Below are 21,011 nucleotides of genomic sequence, written 5' to 3' on the forward strand. Positions count from 1 at the left end.
TAACTTGTAGCAGAGGATTACTGGTTTGCAGGCAGGTGACCATGTCTCCTGCTGCGCATTTGTGTCATATGTAAATAAAATTCTTGTGCTCAGGATTGTTCTCTCTGAACATGTTCTCCCACCAGAGTGCGAGAAAACTTGGCAAGAATGCAAGACACTTGGCCAGTGTGCGAGACACCTGTGAGAGTGGCAGCAACTGGGCAAGAATGGGAGGCACGGAGAGATTCAGAAGCATTTGGAGGGGAGAACTTGGTGAGACCGGGAGATACTTGTGAGTGTGGGAGGTGCTTGGCTGGGGGGGTGGAGGGGGAGGTTCTTGGCAAGAGTGTGAGTTCAATTAGTATATTTCCTCATGTATTTACCAATTTGTCCTAAAATTGATTTTCGCAGTTCCACCAACTATTTGTGTTAATGAGTTTCACATTCACACTGCTGGGTAAAATGTTTCTCCTGAATTCCTGGTTGGATTCATTTAAGTCTGAATTACTTGCGATGGCTAGTTTCAGCCTTGAGAAGTAGTTACTGCTTGTGGAATAAGTGTACAATAGAGACAGAGAACAGTCAGACAGTGATTTTATTTCTAACATCTCCTTCTTATCAATAAAAATTACAGATCAGAATCCAAACAAAATGCTAAAACTTCACATCAAAGATGTTTCACATCTCCTGATGAATTACAGACATGGGCCCTATTTTCATGACTTCTATGATTTTTTTTGGTGATGCCACAGCCACTATATAATAACATAGCAAGAAGAATAAGCAAATACTGTTTATGAGGAAATCAGAAAGTTTCAGATAGACTGGACTTGGGTCAATTTCTGATGCATTCGGTTATCTCGTTAATGTTGGATATTCTTGAGGCAGCAATTACTTAGCGCAGCCCAGGATAGTGCACAGGCAGAGGCAGGGAAACAACGTGAGAGGCTAAGGAAGAATTACAGCAGGGACAGGACGCTGATTCCTGGGTAGCCCAGCTCAATACGACAAAGTTGGGTTGGCAGTAAGAACTTCTGATTTTGTGGCTGGAGCACATAGAAGCCCAGCTTGCAATGAAGGAAGTGCATAACCTCACAAATTACCGAACCAGGATTTTACCCCATCACCAGCCACCTCAAAATCAACAGAACTGCACCTGAAGAAACTCATACTTGATGGAGGAAGGGTCAGGGCAGCACCAAGTTAACACTATATAAGCGAAGATGGTGGGGAATGGATGGGTTTGTGTTGTACACTACAAGTCTTCCCATTATTTCAGTTGGTGTTTGTGGCAGTGTCTAGCAGAATACAGTTTTTTCATTTAACACTTTAATGGGGTTCACTCCATTTATTCTCCCTTGTGGAAGAATTAATTGACAGGATACTGGACATATGGCATTAGGCACATCTGCGATCTTGATTAATGGCTGTTTTCTCTTGCTTTACTTGGTGCATCTGGGGATGTCACGGTACTGGCGACAGACACTTAGGCATTGTTTTTATTGCATACTACAAGTCACTATGTGTGGGCCAAAACTTGAGGAGACAGAGACTGATTTCTTTTCCTCATTGTGTACACTCAGATTGTTGCTGGGATGTCATGTGATGATTCATTGTATAAAGTGCAACTGCTAAGCTGTTACTCAGAGAGAAGCACGACAGGCTGAAGATGCTGTGATTGTAGTAAACACACCAAAATGCTGGAGGAAATCAGTTGGTTTTCTTTCCAGCATCTATAGGAGACAAAGATATATTGTCGACGTTTCGGGCCTGAGCCCTTCTCCAAGGAAAAATCAGAACAGGCAGAAGCAGGATAGATCAGGAAGTCTCAGAATTCAAACAATGGGGGAGGAATCGAGACCAACAAAAGGTGTTAATTGGATGTAATAAGGGAATAGGTAGAATTTATCATGTCAGTGTGAAAGGAGACAGAGAAAGGAGAGACAAAGGGGGAAAAAGGAAGGTGGGGTGGGGGTTTAACCGAAAGCTGGAGGTCAAATATTAATGCCTTCTGGTTGGAGGTTGCCCAGTCAGAAGATGAGACCCAATTTATGGGTGGTCTCAATCTGGCAGTGCATGAGACCATGGACAGACGTGTTGGCAAGGGAATGGGATGGAGAATTGAAATGGGTGGCCACTGGGAGATCCACACTATTGAGGTGGACAAAGCTGAGATGCTCAATAAAGCAATTTCCCAGTCTGTTTCCAGTCTCTCCGATGTAGAGGAGAGGGTCGGTGGAGACCGACTCTCTCTCTCTCTCTCTCCTTGGTACCAAGAAGATCGGATTGAGAATCGGAGTCAAGTGATTATTGTGTGGAAAAATGCTTCAACACCCTTGCTCCCACATAAGAGGAGTACAGGAAGAAGCAGTTTGTTTTCATCTAATAGGTATACAGTTGTTTAGCACCTCATTTTAATACTTTTAATTTTTGTGAGTGTAACCTGGTGGTTTGCTGATTCACTTGATGCACAGGAAATGTCAGAAGACATGGAAATCTCAGCTCAATTGAACGGAATCCAAAATGTCCAGTATATGCAGAATGACATTACTGCGTTAGTATGTATGTCATAATTTGGAAATGTTTGATTTGGATTGGGTAACTAATGTGCATCTTCCCTAACAATTAAATTGTGTAGCTCACTTGGAAAAAAAGACTTGAATGGCAAAACCAACTTATCACAAAAAATATTTAAAATACCTTAAAACATATAACAGTTTCAGCACATTGAATCATGGAATTTACAGGATTGAAAGAGACTAATTTGCCCAATACTTTTATGCTTTAAGAAGACTTAATACTCCATCCTAATCAATATCCTTCCATTTCTTTCTCCCTTGTCTTTATCCAAATGCACCTATCTGGTTCTGCTCCTCCTAGTGATGGGATGAACTGGGTCTTTCCATCAAATCTCCAAGATGGTCATGTTTTTCATGAGGTAAGCATTTAACAACAAGATGATCCTCAATAAAATGAAATGTTTGGAATAATGATTGTACAATGGCTTAGGAAATCCTAAGAACAGTCCCAACTCCCTGTGATGTAATCAGTCATTTAGGAGGGGATGTATTTTTGTCTGGTTTGTACAAGGAGACTAATATCAAAAGTGATTGGAAGTTGAAGGATACAACAGAAAGCCAGTCTATCTGTCCCATATCTCCATGCAAGCAAATAATTTTAATCATATATTGGCTGACAACCCTTTAACCACTCCATCCACCAATTGAAACAAATCTTGAATTTCGAATGAGCTTTGGCTACAATTCCAAACCCTGGGATTGTATGCCTTGAGCTCTCAAAAATCAGCTTCACTGAGAGTATTAAAGCCATGAAAGGAATTGTTCATTTACTGAGATTGTGAAAAAAGTTAAATTAAATTTAAATTTAGACCCACAGCAGGGTGACAGGCTGTTTTGGCCCACGAGTCCATGGCGCCCAATTACACCCAATTAACTTACAACCTCCAGTACGTTTCAAACAGTGGGAGGAAACTGGAGCCCCTGGGAAAAACCCACGCAGACATGAGGAGAATGTACAAACTCATTACACACAGTGAGGATTCGAACCCCAGTGTCGATTGCTGGCACGGTAAAGGGATTGCACTAACTGCTAGGCCAACCATGCTGCCTCAATATACCAGAGACAGGGGTTTTATTGTAAGACTTGAAACTACCAGTGAAATTGAAAGAGGAGGATTGATCCACTACATAGATGAGCTTCAACAGGAGATTTAATGTAATTCAACATTACAAGGTACTAAGAAATGACTGGCCTTGGAAGTGAGGAACAGGTAGCAGTAGCAGAATGAACAACATCCCTAGAGTAGTACCCTTCATAGCAGGTATATTTGCCAAAACCATTCCAGCGAGAATTCTCAAATATATAAAAGTATGATAAAAAGATGATCACTTGCAAAAAAATAAGGCCTCATTCAGTAACATATTGTACAGACACACAATCTTCTGTCCAATCTTCATATGCTCATAGTCAGGAAGAGCCACTGTTTAAATAAAAAAAAACTTATCAAAATTTGTTAAAAGGAGTGAAAATAATCCTGTTCAGCTGATATTTCTGTCCAGTAAGTAATATGACAAGTAAGTTGGGAGCACCTCTACTTCTCAGGAGTTTGTAGAGGTTTAGTAATGACATCGGAAACCCTGGCAAATTTCTACAGAAGTGTGGTGGAAAGTGCGCTGACCGGCTGCATCATGGTCTGGTATGGAGACCCCAATACCCCTGAGCATAAAGCCTTGCAAAAGGGAGTGGACACAGCCCAGGACATCACAGGCAAAACCCTCCCCAGCATTGAGAACATCTATGGGGCACACTGCTGTTGTAGAGCAGTGGAATCCACATCACCCGGCACACGCTCTGTTCTCACCTGCTGTTATCATGAAAGAGGTATAGGTGCCACAAGACTCGCACCACCAGGTTCAGGAACAGATTTATTGATATTTTTCCTCTCTGTATTACACAGTCAGTTTGTTTACATTTCTTTATGTATTTACATGTATACACATATACATTTTGGGTACATTTTTTGTCACACTGCCAGTAAGTGGTAATTCTGCCACGTCTGCAGGAAAAATAACCTCCGGGTTGTATGTGATGTCATGTATGTTCTCTGACAATCGATCTGAAATCTGAGCAGGAGCCCATCTATCTAGATCTATTTTAGGTCAACTTTCATCCTGCACTGAGAGTGCAGCTCAAAATAGTGTCATCTTTGAGTAGAAATATTTATAGTTGTTCTGTAGACGACTCAGGCAGGAGGTAAAACAGTGCAGATATACTTTTTTTAATACAAAATTATTTTAGATGAAAATTTCTCAGGTGGAAATAAACTATAAGGATCAGAGGAGAGGGAAGTTGGTCTAATGCATCCCTCTGAAGCTGTCAGATATTGTTCATTGTTTCTCATCTCCCAGTGGAATGGCTGCCTGCTATTGATAGTTAAGTATGACATCCCCGCTTCCACAAATGCTGGTGGTGTCATCTGTATAACTTAACACTTGGCCTGAAATATTTAACCCACAGATTTTCAGAGAGCTTTTTTAATGTATTTTTTTACTATATCTGTGAAAGGGACTCGTGTAGTTCACTGTCCAATGGTGCTGGTCCCGGGATAGATTTGAGTGACAGGATTGAGGGTTTGCAAAATGTTTTGACTGAAACAGTCACTTACCTGCATCAAGTTCAAAGTCACTTCACCAGTCTGCCGGGTATCACAAATCTTAAATGATCCTATATTGAAAACAGAACATGAAAGTTAACAATAAACAACACTGTGGTAGATGAAACACACATTTCAACTTCTGTTGGGATTCTGTTGACAACGTGGTTCAGTGAAAAAACACTTGATGAAGGGCTCAAGCATGAAACATTTTGGTTCTGTATCTTTACCTTTGCTACATAAAGGCACTATTTGACCTGCTGAGTTTCTCCAGGATTTGTGTGTTTTTTTCAACTTCTGTCACTCATTATCTATGTACAAAAATTAATTAAAGGTGCTATGTGATGATTTGAAGTATTAACAAGGAAATTGTGCTTGAATTTTAATTCTAGTTCTTATTGACTAAATTGAATTCTGGAATCACCTATTTACAGTTGAGTACTGATCGGGCAGATACGTTCCACCACCAAGGGCTAATGTAGATTGAATGCATCAAAATTGTATTCTATTTCATCTGGCCTGACATGATCCATGCTAAATTTTCCAAACAAAGATCATTTGTAGTGGCCCAGCGTTTCTCCTAAGAACAGGGGAAAAGTCCTTTAATTCCTCGTCGGTTACAGACATTTTTTTTAGCCATTTTCCCCATTAGTGGCTTGTGGATGGAGTCAGAGGATGGTAGTGGAGGGTTGTTTTTCAGACAGGAAGCCTGTGATCTGGCCCATTCTGCCCACTGTTGTTTGTCCTTCATATTAATAATTTTAAAATTTTGAATGTAAATTTAAATTTTAAGTTAGGCATACATCACAGTAACTGGCCATTTCGGCCCACAAGTCCGTGCCACCCAATTTACACCCAATTAACCTACACCCCCAGTATGTTTCAAAAGGTGGCTCCTCAACTCTTCCTCCGCCACATCGATGACTACATTGTTGCTGCTTCATGTACCCATGATGAGCTTGATGACATCATCCACTTTGCTGCCAGCTTCCACCCCAACCTCAATTTCACTTGGTCCATCTCTAGCAACACTCTCCCTTTCCTTGATCTCTCTTTCTCCATTTCAGGAGATACTCTTGACAGACATCTACAAGCCACCAACTCCCTCAGCTACCTCAACTACACCTCTTCCCACCCTCTCCCCTGTAGGGATTCCATTCCATTCTCTCAATTCCTCCATCTCCATCGCATCTGCACCCAGGATGAGGATTTCTATGCCAGATCATCAAAGATATCCTCCTTCTTCAAACAATGTGGCTTCCCCTGTACCAGCACTCACCCACATATCCTCCATTACATGCACATCTGCCCAGGCCCCCTCCACCTCCACACACAAGGACAGGATTCCCCTTGTTCTCACCAACCACCCCACCAGCCTCCAAATCCAACACATCCTCCTCTGCTATTTCCCCCACCCTCTACATGATCCCACCACTGCACAAATATTCCTCTCTCCTCCCCTCTCTGCCTTCTGCAGGGATGCTCGCTCTGTAACTCCCCTGTACACTCCTCCCTCCCATCAATCATCCCCTTTGGACCTACCCTTGTGACCACAGGAGATGCTCCACTTGCGCCCACACCTCCTCCCCATCACCTTTCAGGGCCTCAAATAATCCTTTCAAGTGAACTCGTGAATCTGCATGGATCATCTACTGCAACCAGTGCCAACAAATTTGAGATCTTTTTTAAAAATATCTTGCTGATGGGATTATTAAAATGAACATCTCGATACCAAAGTTTTTGATGCCAACAGGTACATTTGTTCATGGATATCAGCAAAATGAAAGAGAATATTCCAGCAATGTTGCTGCCTTACTGACTAGATGAACAAGAGGCAAAAATACATCAGAACAAGAGCATCTCCAAGGCACACCCCATCCTGACTTAGATATACATTGGTTTGCTGATTTGTTGGATCAAAATCCTGCAAGGACCTTCACCATCAATGTGCACCAACATCTTCCCAAAGATATCCTGTAACAAGGGATATGTGCTGGTCCTGCCAGAGAATATCCATAGCTTGTTGTCTGGGAATTACTCATTCCTGATCAATGTTCATAGAACATTACAGCACATAAACAGGCCCTTCTGCCTAACCCCAATGACGTGCACATGGACCCCTCCCATCCGTGTACCCATTCAAATTTTTCTTAAATGTCAACATTGAGCCTGTATTTACCACTTCAGCCGGCAGCTCTTACTGCACTCCTACCACCTCTATGTGAAGAAGTTCCCCCAAATGTTCCCTTTAAACTTTTCACCTTTCACCCATGTCCTCTTGTTCTTGTCTCACCCAAACTCAGTGAAAAAAGGCTGCTTGCCTTTACTCTGTCTGTACCCCTCTTAATTTTATCAAATCTCCCTTCATTCTTCATGCTCCAGGGAATAAAGTCCTAACCTGTTTAACCTTTCCCTGTAACTAAGTTCCTCAAGCCCAGGCAACATCCTAGCAAATCTTCTTTCAATCTTATAGATATTAATTATTGATTTCACCCCTCAACCAACATTATTAAAATAAACTAACTACTATTTGCAAAAGATTGGCCAGTGTGTTTCTTAAATTACAACATAACTGTAAAGTTCATTAGGAAGGATTGATTTTCCCAAGGGAAAAACAGCAGAAAAATCAGCGTGCTGTTCGAAACGTGGGATCATCTATCCAATAGCTTATGCTCTAATACTCACTGAATGCAGTCTCCAATCGAACCATGCAACGCAAGAAACTATCAAAATCGATTTGCAGGTATGCATCTGCATATCGGATGACCAGAATTTGCAGTAATTGGTTGTTGAGATGAAAACCTGATGACCAACAAGAGATTAGGTTTAAATTGAGATATCTAAGAACAGATGGAGGTGCACAGAACTTTTCAATCTTCTATTCTAGCACATTGGGTAAAAGGGATTGGGTAAAAGTTCAGAGGAAAGGGTCAAGCCCGAAACGTCAATTATGTATTTTTATCCTTGCAATATAAAGGACACTGTTTGTCCTGCCAGGTTTCTCCAGCATTGTGTTTTTACTAAAGAATTGCTGGAGGAACTGAGCAGGTCAAGACGGCGTCCATTGGTAGAAATGGTCAGTCAACATTTTGGTTCTGGGCCCTTTGCAAGGAACCTGGAGATAGTTATCCTAAGGGCCAGTAATTGTCAAAATGTCTATCTCTTTCTCTCTTCTCTCTTTGGCTTGGCTTTGCAGATGAAGATTAATGGAGGGGTAATGTCTATATTGTCAAGGCAAAGCACAAGCCAGGCCCAGCTGGTTCCTTACCAACATTCTTGACAGCAGATCGAAGCTTGTGAGCTGATATCATCCCTGATTTGTCATAGTCACACCTCAGGAAAGCATTCTGCAGAGGCAATGAAATCACAAAATGAGAACCAATGGATCACAGTCAAAACTGATTTCTTTTTCTTCTTTGCTTACCTTCCAAATGATCAACCGCTTCCAAAAAATCTTAAATTCTTCAAAACCAAGTCCTCCAATTTCATCTTTCTGTGTTGGCAAAACAGTCAAGGAAACACAAGAGTAACCCAAGAACTGCGGATGTTGGAACCTTGGTCAGACAATGAGAAGCTGGAGGGACTCAGGTGCCATTGAGAAAGGGTTCCCGACACAAAGTACTGAGTTCCTCTCCATGCCTGTCCCCCGAGTCACTCAGGCTTGCCTTTGTTTGCCAAGGAACATTTCTCAATATCTGAATTTTTTTTGATTCATGTATCTTTCATAGTTCACGTTAGATGACCAAAAAAAAACCCTAAAAAATACCTGACACCATGGAGTACTTCCTGCCATAGAAATTTTACATCACTAAATATTACTCTTGGTGAAGTTGTCACACTCTGCATGCTGGAGACCTAGTGCATGGTATTTTAATATGGCATGATAACAGTCCCTTCTGCCTATCCACCAAAATATGCTAATTAACCTACAAACCCTGCCCATTTTTGGAGATAGAGAGAAAATTTGAGCATCCAGAGCAAACCCTAGGTACTCTGATATTTGATTTAACAACCATACATTTTCTGGGGGCATTGAAGCTGAAGGATCCAGTGGTCACTAGGGTGCAGTGGCCAGAACTCTTGCCCATGTTATCAGCACATGGTTTCAAGCCCAATCCAAGAGACACTTGATACGACCTGGTGCTTTTATGGTGCCCTGCAAGAAGTCCTATACATTTATCCACATGTTACTCTGGCTTAAAACATTTGTATTCATTAAATGCAAAAAATTTCCAAATGATTAATTTTCATAAAGAAGTGAGCAGGTGGAGACACTCTGCTCCTCAAAGCCTGCCCCACCATTTAATATGATTGTGCTGGTCTGCCCTAGGCCTTGTTTCCTCATCTGTCCCCAGTTCCCCCAAGTGCCCTCAATTTCCTGACCTCCACTCATTTAACAATCAAAGTTAATTTGGCCTTTGCAATTTGAACTCATTTCAACTGGTAAAATGCTCATCAGGTTTGCAGAACCTTGACCACAGGATACATTGTACAGGGACACGATGCTGCGACATGTCTCAATGTCAAAATTCTCTATTCCCATGTTCATTTCTGCAAAACAAACACAGTTAGTGATGGATCAAAGTTCCCAGTCTGCTTAGCAGGAGGCCAACATCCAGTTTGCGCACAAGGCTCCTCAGCACCAATCTCTCTTGTGGCCATAAGAGTGCTGCTTGTCGCTTGATTCCATTGTAGGCCAAGGAGCACAGCGATTGACAGCCCCTCACGTTTTGTGGCGGGCTCCAGAAGAGGAAGAGTTCCCCAACCCAAGCCACACACATACCCTCCCACCTCAATATTCCCAGCCCACCCCCCCCCTCCACGGTCTGCTAATTCTGATTTAATTCCATAACCTTGCAGTGGGAACCTCTGGACTCCCAACGTTTGTAGGCCCCCGACATCAATATTACACCTGAGAGGTAGGGGACGGTGCCTCATCACTACGGGTAGCAAGGGCCAGACTAGCATAGTCCAAAAACAAACTTCAATACATCATCTTAACCTGAGTTAAGCTTCCGTACAAAGCGAGCACGTTCTTTCAAGAACCATATATGTGGGAAACTCACGTTTTGAAAACACATTGAACAAAATATTCTGAAGTTCATAAGCATTGATGATGAGATCCTGAAAGAGAGCAGTAGAAAAGGTTAAGGATGAAATTAAGTTGTGGTGGGTCAACGATCATCACTCCCAAGCCGAACTCCTGGTAATGTCCCATCTTACCTCCTGAACATACACCATCTTCACTCTGGATCCTAACCCATCCTTACTGCTGATATTCCCCCTTTCTCAACTCTCATGCATCCTTTCCTCCCTCCTAAAACCCTCACCCCTCATGCCTGGACCAACACGGTTCTCCCTCCTAAATCCCTTGTCCTCATGGCTAGACCAACTCGATCCTCCCTCCAAAATCCCTCATACACATGACTGGACCAACTCGATCCACCCTCCTAAATCCCTCGTCCTCATGGCTGGACTTTCCATTATCATCATTACAATTTTCTATTCTCACTCCCGATACTCTGGCTGCCCTATCTCCACCAAAAATCTTGTCCCCACTCAACAATCTGGGCCTCTCTCCCAAGCCTCACTCCCTCTCCCAACTACTCTCCTGATCCACTAGGCCATTTTCCTGATCCACCAGGCCATTTTCCTGACCCTCTGAATCCCTGCTCATAATGTTTGTTCTTGACATTCTCGTTCTTTACTTCTGAGACTCTAGAACACCAGTCCTGTGTGTTTAGTCCCACTCCTGTATATTTAGTCCCACTCCTCTGTGTTTAGTCCCTCTCCTGTGTGTTTAGTCCCTCTCTTGTGTGTTTAGTCCCACTCCTGTGTGTTTAGTCCCACTCCTGTGTGTTTAGTCCCACTCCTGTGTGTTTAGTCCCACTCCTGTGTGTTTAGTCCCACTCCTGTGTGTTTAGTCCCACTCCTGTTTTTAGTCCCACTCCTGTTTTTAGTCCCACTCCTGTGTTTTTAGTCCCACTCCTGTGTTTTTAGTCCCACTCCTGTGTGTTTAATCCCACTCCATATAACCCTATACAGCACAGAATAGGCCAGTTTGGCCCTACTAGTCCATGCCGGAACAAATCCCCGCCCTCCTAGTCCCAGTGACCAGCACCTGGTCCATACCCTTCCAATCCTCTCCCCTCCATGTAATTATCCAGTCTTTCCTTAAATGTAAATAATGTCCTTGTTTCAACCACCTCTGCCAGAAGGTTATTCCACATCCCAACCACCCTTTGCGTGAAGAAATTTCCCCTCATGTTCCCCTTATAATTTTCCCCCTGCAATCTCAAACCATGGACTCTGGTTTGAATATCCCCCACTCTTAATTGAAAAAGCCTATCCACGTTGACTCTCTCTGTCCCTTTTAAAATCTTGAACACCTCCATCAAATCCCCCCTCAATCTTCTACGTTCCAGAGAAAAAAGCACCAGGCTGCTCAACCTTTCTCTGTAACTCAAACCCTGACATCCTGTCAACATTCTCGTGAACCTTCTCTGCACTCTCTCTATTTTGTTGATATCCTTCCTATAATTCGGTGACCAAAACTGCACACAGTATTCCAAACTTGGCCTCACCAATGCTTTGTACAATTTCATCATAACATCCCAACTCTTGAATTCAATACTCCAATTTATGAAGGCCAACATTCCAAATGCCTTCTTCACCACACCATCTACCTGAGTATCAGCCTTGAGGGTACTATTTACCATAATTCCTAAATCCCTTTGTTGCTCTGCACTCCTCAATTGTCTACCATTCAATGTATATGACCTATTTAGATTTGCCTTTCCAAAATGGAACACTTCACACTTATCCGTATTAAATTCCATCAGCCATTTCTCAGCCCACTCCTCTAGCTTTCCTATATCTCTTTTTAAGCTACGGTAATCTTCCTCACTGTCCACAATACCACCAATCTTTGTATCATCTGCAAACTTACTTATCCAATTTACCACCCCTTCTTCCAGATCGTTAATGTATATAACAAACAATAGTGGACCCAGGACCGATCCCTGAGGAACTCCACTAGTCACCGGCCTCCAATTTACAAACAATTTTCTACCAGTACTCTCTGACACCTCCCATCCAACCATTGCTGAATCCATTTCACTACCTCCTTATTTATACCTAATGCCTCCACCTTTTTTCCTAACCTCCTGTGGGGAACTTTGTCAAAAGCTTTACTAAAGTCTAAATAGACAACATCCACAGCCTTCCCTTCATCAATCTTTTTTGTAACCCCCTCGAAAAACTCTATAAAGTTTGTTAAGCATGATCTACCCCTGACAAAACCATGCTGACTACTACCTATCAATCCCTGTTCTTCCAAATATTTGTAAATGCCATCCCTCAGAACACTTTCCATCAACTTACTCACCACAGACATTAGACTCACAGGTCTATAATTTCCAGGCTTACATTTGGACCCTTTCTTAAACAGCAGAACAACATGAGCCACCCTCCAATCCTCTGGCACTACCCCCGTGACCAGTGACATCCTAAATATCTCTGTTAATGGCCCCACTACCTGTATACTAGTCTCCCTGAGTGTCCTTGGGAATACATTGTCCGGACCCGGAGATTTGTCCACCTTTATCTTTTTTAACACTGCCCTCACTACCTCCTCGGTTATCCTTATATGATTCATGACTTCCCCACTATTTTTCTTTACTTCAACTGGTACAATATTTTTTTTCCTAGTGAATACCGAGGAAAAGAAATCATTTAAAATTTCCCCATCTCCTCTGACTTTTCACATAGCCTACCCTCCCTATCTACAAGGGGTCCAATTTTATCCCTCACTAATACCTATAGAAACCCTTTGGATTTATTCTTACTCTGCCTGCCAAAGCCTCTTCATACCTCTTTTTGGCCTTTCTAATTTCTTTCTTAAGATTTTTTCTACACTCCTTGTAGTCCTCTTTCAATTCCTCATCACCCTGCTGTTTATACCTCTTGTACACCTCCCTCTTTCTCCTAACCAAATTTCTAATATTCCTCGAAAACCAAGGCTCCCTATGATTTCCAGCCTTTCCTTTGATCCTCACTGGGACATATCTACTCTGTACTCTCCAAATTTCTTCTTTGAATATTCTCCATTTTTCATTTACATCCTTTCCTGAAAAAAATCATGTCCCACTCAATACTCCCCAAAGCCATTTTCATTCCTTCGAAATTTGATTTTCTCCAATCCAGAACCTCAACTTTAGGCCCTTCTTTGCTCTTCCCTAAAACTACCCTAAAACTAATAAGAGTTGTGATCACTAGACCCAATTTGTTCTCCAACATTAACCTCAGACACCTGACCTATCTCGTTCCCTAACACAGTGTTTTGTCCCACTCCTGTGTGTTTAGTCCCACTCCTGTGTGTTTTTAGTCCCACTCCTGCTAAATATCAGACAATATTTCTGCTCACCTTTCCTGAGATATGCTCAAACACAGCTCGGAACTGCTTCTCTTCTTCACTTTCCTCCTGAGGTGTCCTTTTTGGATTGGGTGGCTATAACAAAAGTTTAGAACCATAGAACATTACAGCGCAGGAACTGGCCCATTCAGTTCTTATCGTCGGTGCTGAACCATTTTTCTGCCTAGTCCTCATTGACCTCCACCCATTCCTTAGCCCTCTATACCCTCCCATCCATATACCTGTCCAAATTCTTCTTAAATTTTAAAACTGAGCCCATATTCACCATTTCAGCTGGCAGCTCGTTCCACACTCCCACCACTCTCTATGAAGAAGTTCCCCCTCATGTTCCCCCTGAAATTTTCCCTTAACCCATATCTTCTGGTCTCTTTCTTTCTCTAGTTATACAAATTAACTTTCATTTCCAAGTGTCATTTCCTTCAGGACTGATGTCAGTTAAATCTGACAGAGACAATGTGTGAGATGCCCACGTGAGAGACGCTATGTGGTAGATGGGTACCCAGGCACCTGCCTGTTTTTGCCCAGGTCCCTTTACTTCCTACGGATACTGCATCATCTGCTGAATTTCTTCAGCACGTTTGCGTAATGCCCTCAACCCCATCAGAATCGGAATTTATTGTCATGAACAAGTTGCAAAATTTGTTGTTTTGCGGCAGCGTCACAGGGCAAACATTCATATAAACCATCTTATAACCATAAATAAAAATAGTTCATGAAAAGTCAAAGTTAGGCAGTGTCTTTGGTTCATTGATTATCCAGGAATCTGATGGCAGTGGGAGGAAGCTGTCCTCGTGCCGCTGAGTCCTCGTCGTTAGGCTCCTGTACCTTTTCCCTGATGGTAGCAGAGTGAAGAGGGCATGGCCTGGGGGGTGGGGGGGGGTCTTTGAGGATAGAGGCTGCTTTTTTAAGACACTGCCTCATGTAGATGTCTTCAAAGGAGTGAAGTCTCGTCCCTGTGATGTCACAGGCTGAGTTAACAACCCTCTGGAAATATTTTTCTTGCCCTGAGCATTGGCACTTCTGTACCAGGTAGAGATGCAGCCAGCCAGAATGCTCTCCACGGTACACCTGTAGATGTTTACAAGACTCTTTGGTGACAGACCAAATCTCCTCAAACACCTCACAAAGTATAGCTGCTGGTGAGCCTTCTTCATGATCGCATCAACATGGAGGCTCCAGGACAGATCCTCGGAGATGTTGACACCCAGGAATTTGAAGTTCTTGTTTAACTCCACTTCACCTCTGCTGTGCATTCGAACCTTGCCCCTGCCACCTGAGCATAAGACCCTGGGCTGACAGCATCCGTGAAGAACCTAATGAATGACCCCCTTGTTGTCCCCATCTCTGGACTCTACCCTTTCAATGCTGTTAGAAGGTGCCAAGACATAAGAGGTCAGTGAGTTCTTGATGGTGCTCTAGGTCAACTTTGGTCTCTCAGCCAACAAAAGAAACACAAGAAAATAGATGAGGAAGCCAAACCAGCACCTCAAAATGGCTGATTAGCCCCAGACACCATTTCCTCTGTGTCAGCTCCTCACTCCTATCCAGTGATGTGTATGAAGGTAGGCAAATCTCATGAGCCCGATCAGGTACATCTGAAGGCAGTGTGGGAAGCCAGGGGGGAAACTGGATGTTGAGATTTTTGAGTCATCATTAAGTATAGATGAGATACCAGCAGACTGGAGGGTGACAAATGTTGGGCCTCTCTTCAAGAAGGGCTGCAGGGAAAAGCCTGAGAACTCCAGATTAGTGGTCGTTAAGTCACTAAAGGGTATTCTGAGGGAGAAGATATCTGTGCACTTGGATGGGAAAAGACTGATTAGGGACAGCCAGCACAGCTTTGGAAGTGGGAGGTCACGTCTCACAAACCTGATTGATTTTTGAAAATATGGCCAAAAAGGTTGACAAGAGCAGGGCAAGGCATTTGATAAAAGTTCCGCACAGTTGGCTGCTCTGGAAGGTTAGATCAAATGGAATCCCAGGAGAAACCGCAGAATGGATAGAAAATTGGCTTCGTGGTTGAAAGCATAGGGAGATGGTGGAGGGTGGCTTTTCAGACTGGAGGCCTGTGACTAGTGGTCTGCCACAGGGTTAGGCACCAGCCTTGGTTATCTATATCAAAGATTTAGAGGAGAATAGGCATGACATGGTAAACAAGTTTATGGATGACATTAACATGCCTGGTATTAACATTAACATGCCAAAGATCACAGCAGAGTCTTGATTGGTTGGGCAGAGGAATAGAGAAATGTGAAGTCTTGCATTTTGAGAGGTCTAACATTGATCGGGCCTACCCAGTTAATGGTGGAGATTGAGGGAATGTGGTGGAGCAGAGGAATTAGCATTGAGGTTAGCACAATGCTATTACAGTGCCAGCCACCCAGGTTTGAATCTGGCGCTGGCTGTAAGGAGGTCATATGTTCTTTCTGTGTCTGCTTGGGTTTCCTCCAGGTGCTCCAGTTTCCGGTTTCCTCCCACCCTTCAATAACTTACAGGGCTTGCAGGTTCATTGGTGCATTTGGGTGACAAGGGCTCATGGGCTGGAAGGGACTGTTACTGTGCCATATGTTGAAAAATTTAATTCAGTACAGGTACATAGTATCTTGAAAATTGTGTCACAGGTAGATAGGTGGTCAAAAAAGCTTTTGGCCTTCACCAGTCAGAGTACTGAGTAGAGAAGGTGGGAGGTCATGTGCAGTTGTACAAGATGTTGGTGAGGCCCAACAGTGTTCAGTTCTGGTCATGGTGCTGCAGGAACAATCTTGTTAAACTGGAGAGGGTGCAGAGAAGATTGATGAGGATGTTGCTGGGACTATAGGGAGGTTGAATCGGCTTGGGCTTTATTCCTTGGAGTGCAGGTTGATGAGGAGTGATCTCATAGAGGTGTACAAAATCATGGGGGGATTAAATCGGATGAATGCACTGAGTCTTTTGGCGAAATTTTTTAAAATTAAATTTACACCTACAGCACAGTAACAGGCCATTTCAACAAACAAGCCTGCGCCGTCCAATTACACCCAATTAACCCACAACCCCCGTTACATTTCGAAGGATGGGAGGAAACTGGAGCACCCAGGGAAAACCCACAGACAACGTACAAACTCGCTACAGACAGCACGAGATTCGAATCCCGGTCCCAATCGCTGATGCTGTAATGGAGTTGCGCTAACCGCTACAGCAACCGTGTTGCCCGAGAGTGGGGAAAATCAGTAATCAGAGAACAGATGTTTAAGGTGAGAGGGAAGAGATTTAACAGGAACCTGTAGGGTAACCTAATTGCACAGAGGGTGGTAGGTATCTGGAACAAGCTGCCAGAGGAGGTGGTTGTGGCAGATACTACTGAAACATTTAAGAAGCCTTTAGATGGATACATGGATAGGGTACATGTGCCAAACCCTTGCATGTGAGACGAATGTGGGTTGTCATGGGAAAATTGGGCCAAAGGCTTTATTTCCACAATGCGTGACTCTCTGATCTTCAAGTACCCTCAAAGATCCGGCCTCCACAACACCTCAGGGCAGGAAATTCCAGAGATTCCTCATCCTCTATATTATGTGCTCCATTTTTTAGTCCATTTTCATTTGTGTGGGACTGTCACTTTAAGAGAACAGATTTAAGAAACCCTGCAGGCTTTACAGTGTCTGAGAGAAGGCAGTGTCCTTAAAACCCAGGTGCAGTGACCATGTGACCAACAGATTAAGACTGAGTGCGCAGTTTTGCTCAGGGGCCGTTTCAAAGAGACAGCACAGGCGCAAGGAGCTCTTGGAAGAAATACTGTGCTGGATTGGCTTCATGTGTGGCTAGAAACAAACTCTCTGATTTCCTCCTGTCTGTGATAGAGGAATATGAAGGGCACTCTGGGACTAAAAGAGTGAAGGTCACTTTTGTTCAGTTGACCCACGGAAAGGGTTCTGAAGGCAGAAGAAATACTGCATTTGGATGGTGACCAGTGTGAGGGTCACTTGAGTTTGTCTGACCCACAGAAAGGGTGCTGGAAGCTTTGTGAGCATCATTTGTTTCGTGCTTCCTACGCCAAAGACATTTTGGTTGGCACTCATCTAAAAGGACATTGAGCTCAAAACAACTCAACAAGGGTTTTGTAAGTTGTAAACATTCTGTCAGCCCCGAACTCTTTCACCCACTTTGTGAACTGCTAATTTCATCTAAGGCCTGCATGTCACATCGATTTCAATTCTACGTGTCATCACTGAATTTCTGAAACTGAACTTTGAACTGCTTTTTGAGAATTGTGCCTTGAACTGTAGTGGCTTGGAGTATTCCACACACACACACACCAGAATATTCGCGTATAGATGGGAGTTAAGCTAGATAAGTTTAGAAAAGTTTAGGTCAGTGTAAATAAATTAGATAAGGTGTTATATTGTTTTTCTGGTCACCCATTTATAGGAAGGACATCCATCATTTGGAAGGGGTGCAGAGGAGATTCACCAGGATGTTGAGGGCTCAAGTGTAGGGAGAAGTTAGAGAGGCTGGGTATTTTTTGTTAGTGAGTCGAATGGTAGGGGTGATCTTGTAGAGGTTTATAAAATCATGAGGGGCATCGACAATGCCCTCAGTCTATTTACAGGGACTGAGTAGAACTAGTTTTAAGGTGAGAGAGGAGAGATTTAAGGAGGAACTGAGGGGCAACTTTTCACTCAGAGAGTGGTCTGTATCTGGAACATAATGTCAGGGGAAGCGATAGAAGCAGTAGAGGCTGTCTCATTAAATATATTTAAGGCAGATTTAGATTTTTGCACAATGATGGGGAAAAGGCAGGTAGGTGGAGCTGAATCCACAGCCAGATCACCCATGATCTCAGTCAATGACAGAACAGGCTCATAAGGCATGATGGCCGACTTCTGCTCCCATTTATATCCTACAAGGATGGGCTTTACTAGGAGAGTTGAATTAGTTGAAGGAGCTTCAGTGAACTTAATTGGGTTAAATGTCTTCTCACAGTGGAATTTAATAATATAATTGTGTTCAAAAGGCATTTGGACAGATTTATGGATAGGAAGGAATCAGAAGGACAAGGACCAAATGCAGGCAAATGGGACCATCCCAGAATGCAAATTTGGTCAGTATGGATGAGTTGGGCTGATGGGCCTGTTCTGTGTTGAGTGTCTCCATAACAGGTCAATCTGTCCCACTTGCTCCTGCTGCTATTAATGCTCCACTCAGTTCTCTGCCTGTTTTTCTAAGTCTATCGGTGTCACCCTCTACACCCTTCTCCCTTAATCCAGCCTCCTCTAACTGTATGTATGCTATTGATCTCAATTACACTCTGTGGTAGTGGCTTCTGCAATCTCGCTGCTCTTTGGGGAAGGAAGGTTCTTTCACTGCTGTCGTAACCTTAAGTTAGGGTTCACTTGCACAGTTGGGCTGTGGTTGAATAAGCTTTACTTCTTTGTGGAGTTCAGACAGACAGACTGTAACTGGGGCAAGTGCCACCTGCTCTCTCACTGACATGTTTGCCTCATGATTCAGGGAGTAGATTTAGGACGGAGATGAGGAGGAACTGCTTCTTCCAGAGAGTACTGAATCCATGAAATTCTCTGCCTGAGGAAGCAGTGAAGGCTGCCTCATTAAAGATCCAGTCAGATGTTTACTGATTAGGAGAAGAAAGGTTTATGGGGAAAAGGCAGGTAGGTGGAGCTGAGCCCACAGCCAAGGCAACCATGGCCAACTGTACTAAGTCGCATCGGGAGACTGAGAGCTCAGCAGAGCTGTGGTATTATCCACTCAGGACGTAATCAGGAACTTGGCCCTAATGAAGTAAATTCAGAGACCATCCCTAAATTGCTCAAAACAAATCAAAACCCTGCATTGGAAGCACAATCCAGTCTGTATTGTGCAGAAATGTGTGAACATCACCCCAATTCCCTGAATAGATAGACATTAAGCACCCACCTCTGGTAGATCTGCACCAATTTTATCTCCCAGTTCACTGCAAATGAAAAGCAAGTATTAGTCACAGCAAATGATCCACAGTAATTGAAATATATATCAAATAAGTAACACCTCAAAATACAGTTGGAGGGAGATAATGATACAAGGCTTGGAACCTGTCGAAGGAGAGGAGTTTTCGCTCCCTCAGTGCAGTTCTTACTATCTTTTGAAAGGGAGTGAAGACACATTTAATTGTCACTTAAAACAGAGAACTGGATTAATACTTCTATTTCTGAGGATGTGGGAAGAACAGGGTCTAAGTGGCTCTTTGAAAGAGCTGATTCATCCTGATGACCTGAATGTCCCATTCCGTGCCTTATCACTTCTTGATTAGTAAAGTCAACACAGACTTACTGTAAAGCCACAACTTACGTGGATTTAATTTGCTTCTCTGAAAAGATTCGAATGAGAAAATCAGCCTCCTCTTCGGGTTGAAATGTTGTAGGAATAATAACATATTCCCCTGGTGGAAGTTTAAATCTTCCACAGATTTCCCTCATGTTAATATATGTCTTACTCTTTGCTTGCGAAGCGTGAAATCGAAAGAACTCTTTCGGCAGATGGTCAACTCCACTTTCAGCCTGAAAAGCAAATTCCCTCTTTTAGTTTATTGGTAGTCATACTCCATGATGGTCCTTCTGTTGTAGAACACAATTACATTAAACAAACCACTGGGAGAAGACATTTAACCCAATAAAGTTCACTTTGAAACTCATCTTCAACAAATCCAACTCTCCTAGTAAAGACAATCCTTGCGGGATAGAAATGGGAGCAGAAGTCGGCCATCAGGTCTAACGAGCCTGTTCTGTTGTTGAATGAGATCACAGGTGATCTGGCCGTGGATTCAGCTCCACCTACCTGCATTTTACCCAGAACCCGTAATTTTGTACAAAAATCTAAATCTGCCTTAAATATGTTTAATGAGACAGCCTCTACTGCTTCCTGGGACAGAGAATTCAATGGAATCACTATTCTCTGGGAAAGTTCCTCCTCAACTCCATCCTAAATCTACTCCTCTGAATCTTGAGACTGCGTCCCCTAGTTCTAGTCTCACCTTCCAGTGGAAACAACTTTTCCGCCTCTATATTATCGATCCTTTTCATAATTTTATATGTTTCCATAAGATCCCCTCTTTCTTCAGGATTCCAGTGATTATTGCCCCAGGCAATAATCCGGTGGTTTGTGGTCATTAATATTAATGAGTAAGCTTTAATTTTTAATGACTGATTTTGAAGGTATACATTACCCAACTGCCTTAGTGAGATTAGTTGTGTGAGAGTTCTTCAGCAACAACTTGGGCTCTCCTATGCTGCCAAGTTGTCCATCTGAACAAGTCCCAATTGTCTGCACTTGCACTAAATCCCTCTAAACCTTCCCTCTCTATGTCCCTGTCCAGATGTCTTTTAAATGTTGGAATTGTACCACTTCCTCTGATGGTCCCGTTCCATAAACCCACCACTCTCTCTGGGTGGA

General features: G+C 43.0%; 1 protein-coding gene across 1 annotated transcript in view; it reads right to left on the reverse strand.

Annotated features, from left to right (window-relative positions):
- Positions 1-556: 556 nt before the first annotated feature.
- capn9 (calpain 9) overlaps positions 557-21,011 on the reverse strand; it is an 80,082-nt gene continuing 59,627 nt past the window's right edge. Inside the window, exons 11-20 of the mRNA XM_069885047.1 lie at positions 19,911-20,119; positions 19,500-19,536; positions 13,578-13,661; positions 10,219-10,276; positions 9,639-9,703; positions 8,577-8,645; positions 8,421-8,499; positions 7,838-7,954; positions 5,165-5,223; positions 557-3,979 (exon numbers count right to left, since the gene is read on the reverse strand). Coding sequence (XP_069741148.1) covers positions 3,953-3,979; positions 5,165-5,223; positions 7,838-7,954; positions 8,421-8,499; positions 8,577-8,645; positions 9,639-9,703; positions 10,219-10,276; positions 13,578-13,661; positions 19,500-19,536; positions 19,911-20,119 — 804 coding nt within the window. The 3' untranslated portion in view covers positions 557-3,952. The remainder of the gene's footprint in view (positions 3,980-5,164; positions 5,224-7,837; positions 7,955-8,420; positions 8,500-8,576; positions 8,646-9,638; positions 9,704-10,218; positions 10,277-13,577; positions 13,662-19,499; positions 19,537-19,910; positions 20,120-21,011) is intronic.

The sequence above is a fragment of the Narcine bancroftii genome, chromosome 6 (assembly GCF_036971445.1).
Source record: "Narcine bancroftii isolate sNarBan1 chromosome 6, sNarBan1.hap1, whole genome shotgun sequence".
Lineage (NCBI taxonomy): Eukaryota > Metazoa > Chordata > Chondrichthyes > Torpediniformes > Narcinidae > Narcine > Narcine bancroftii.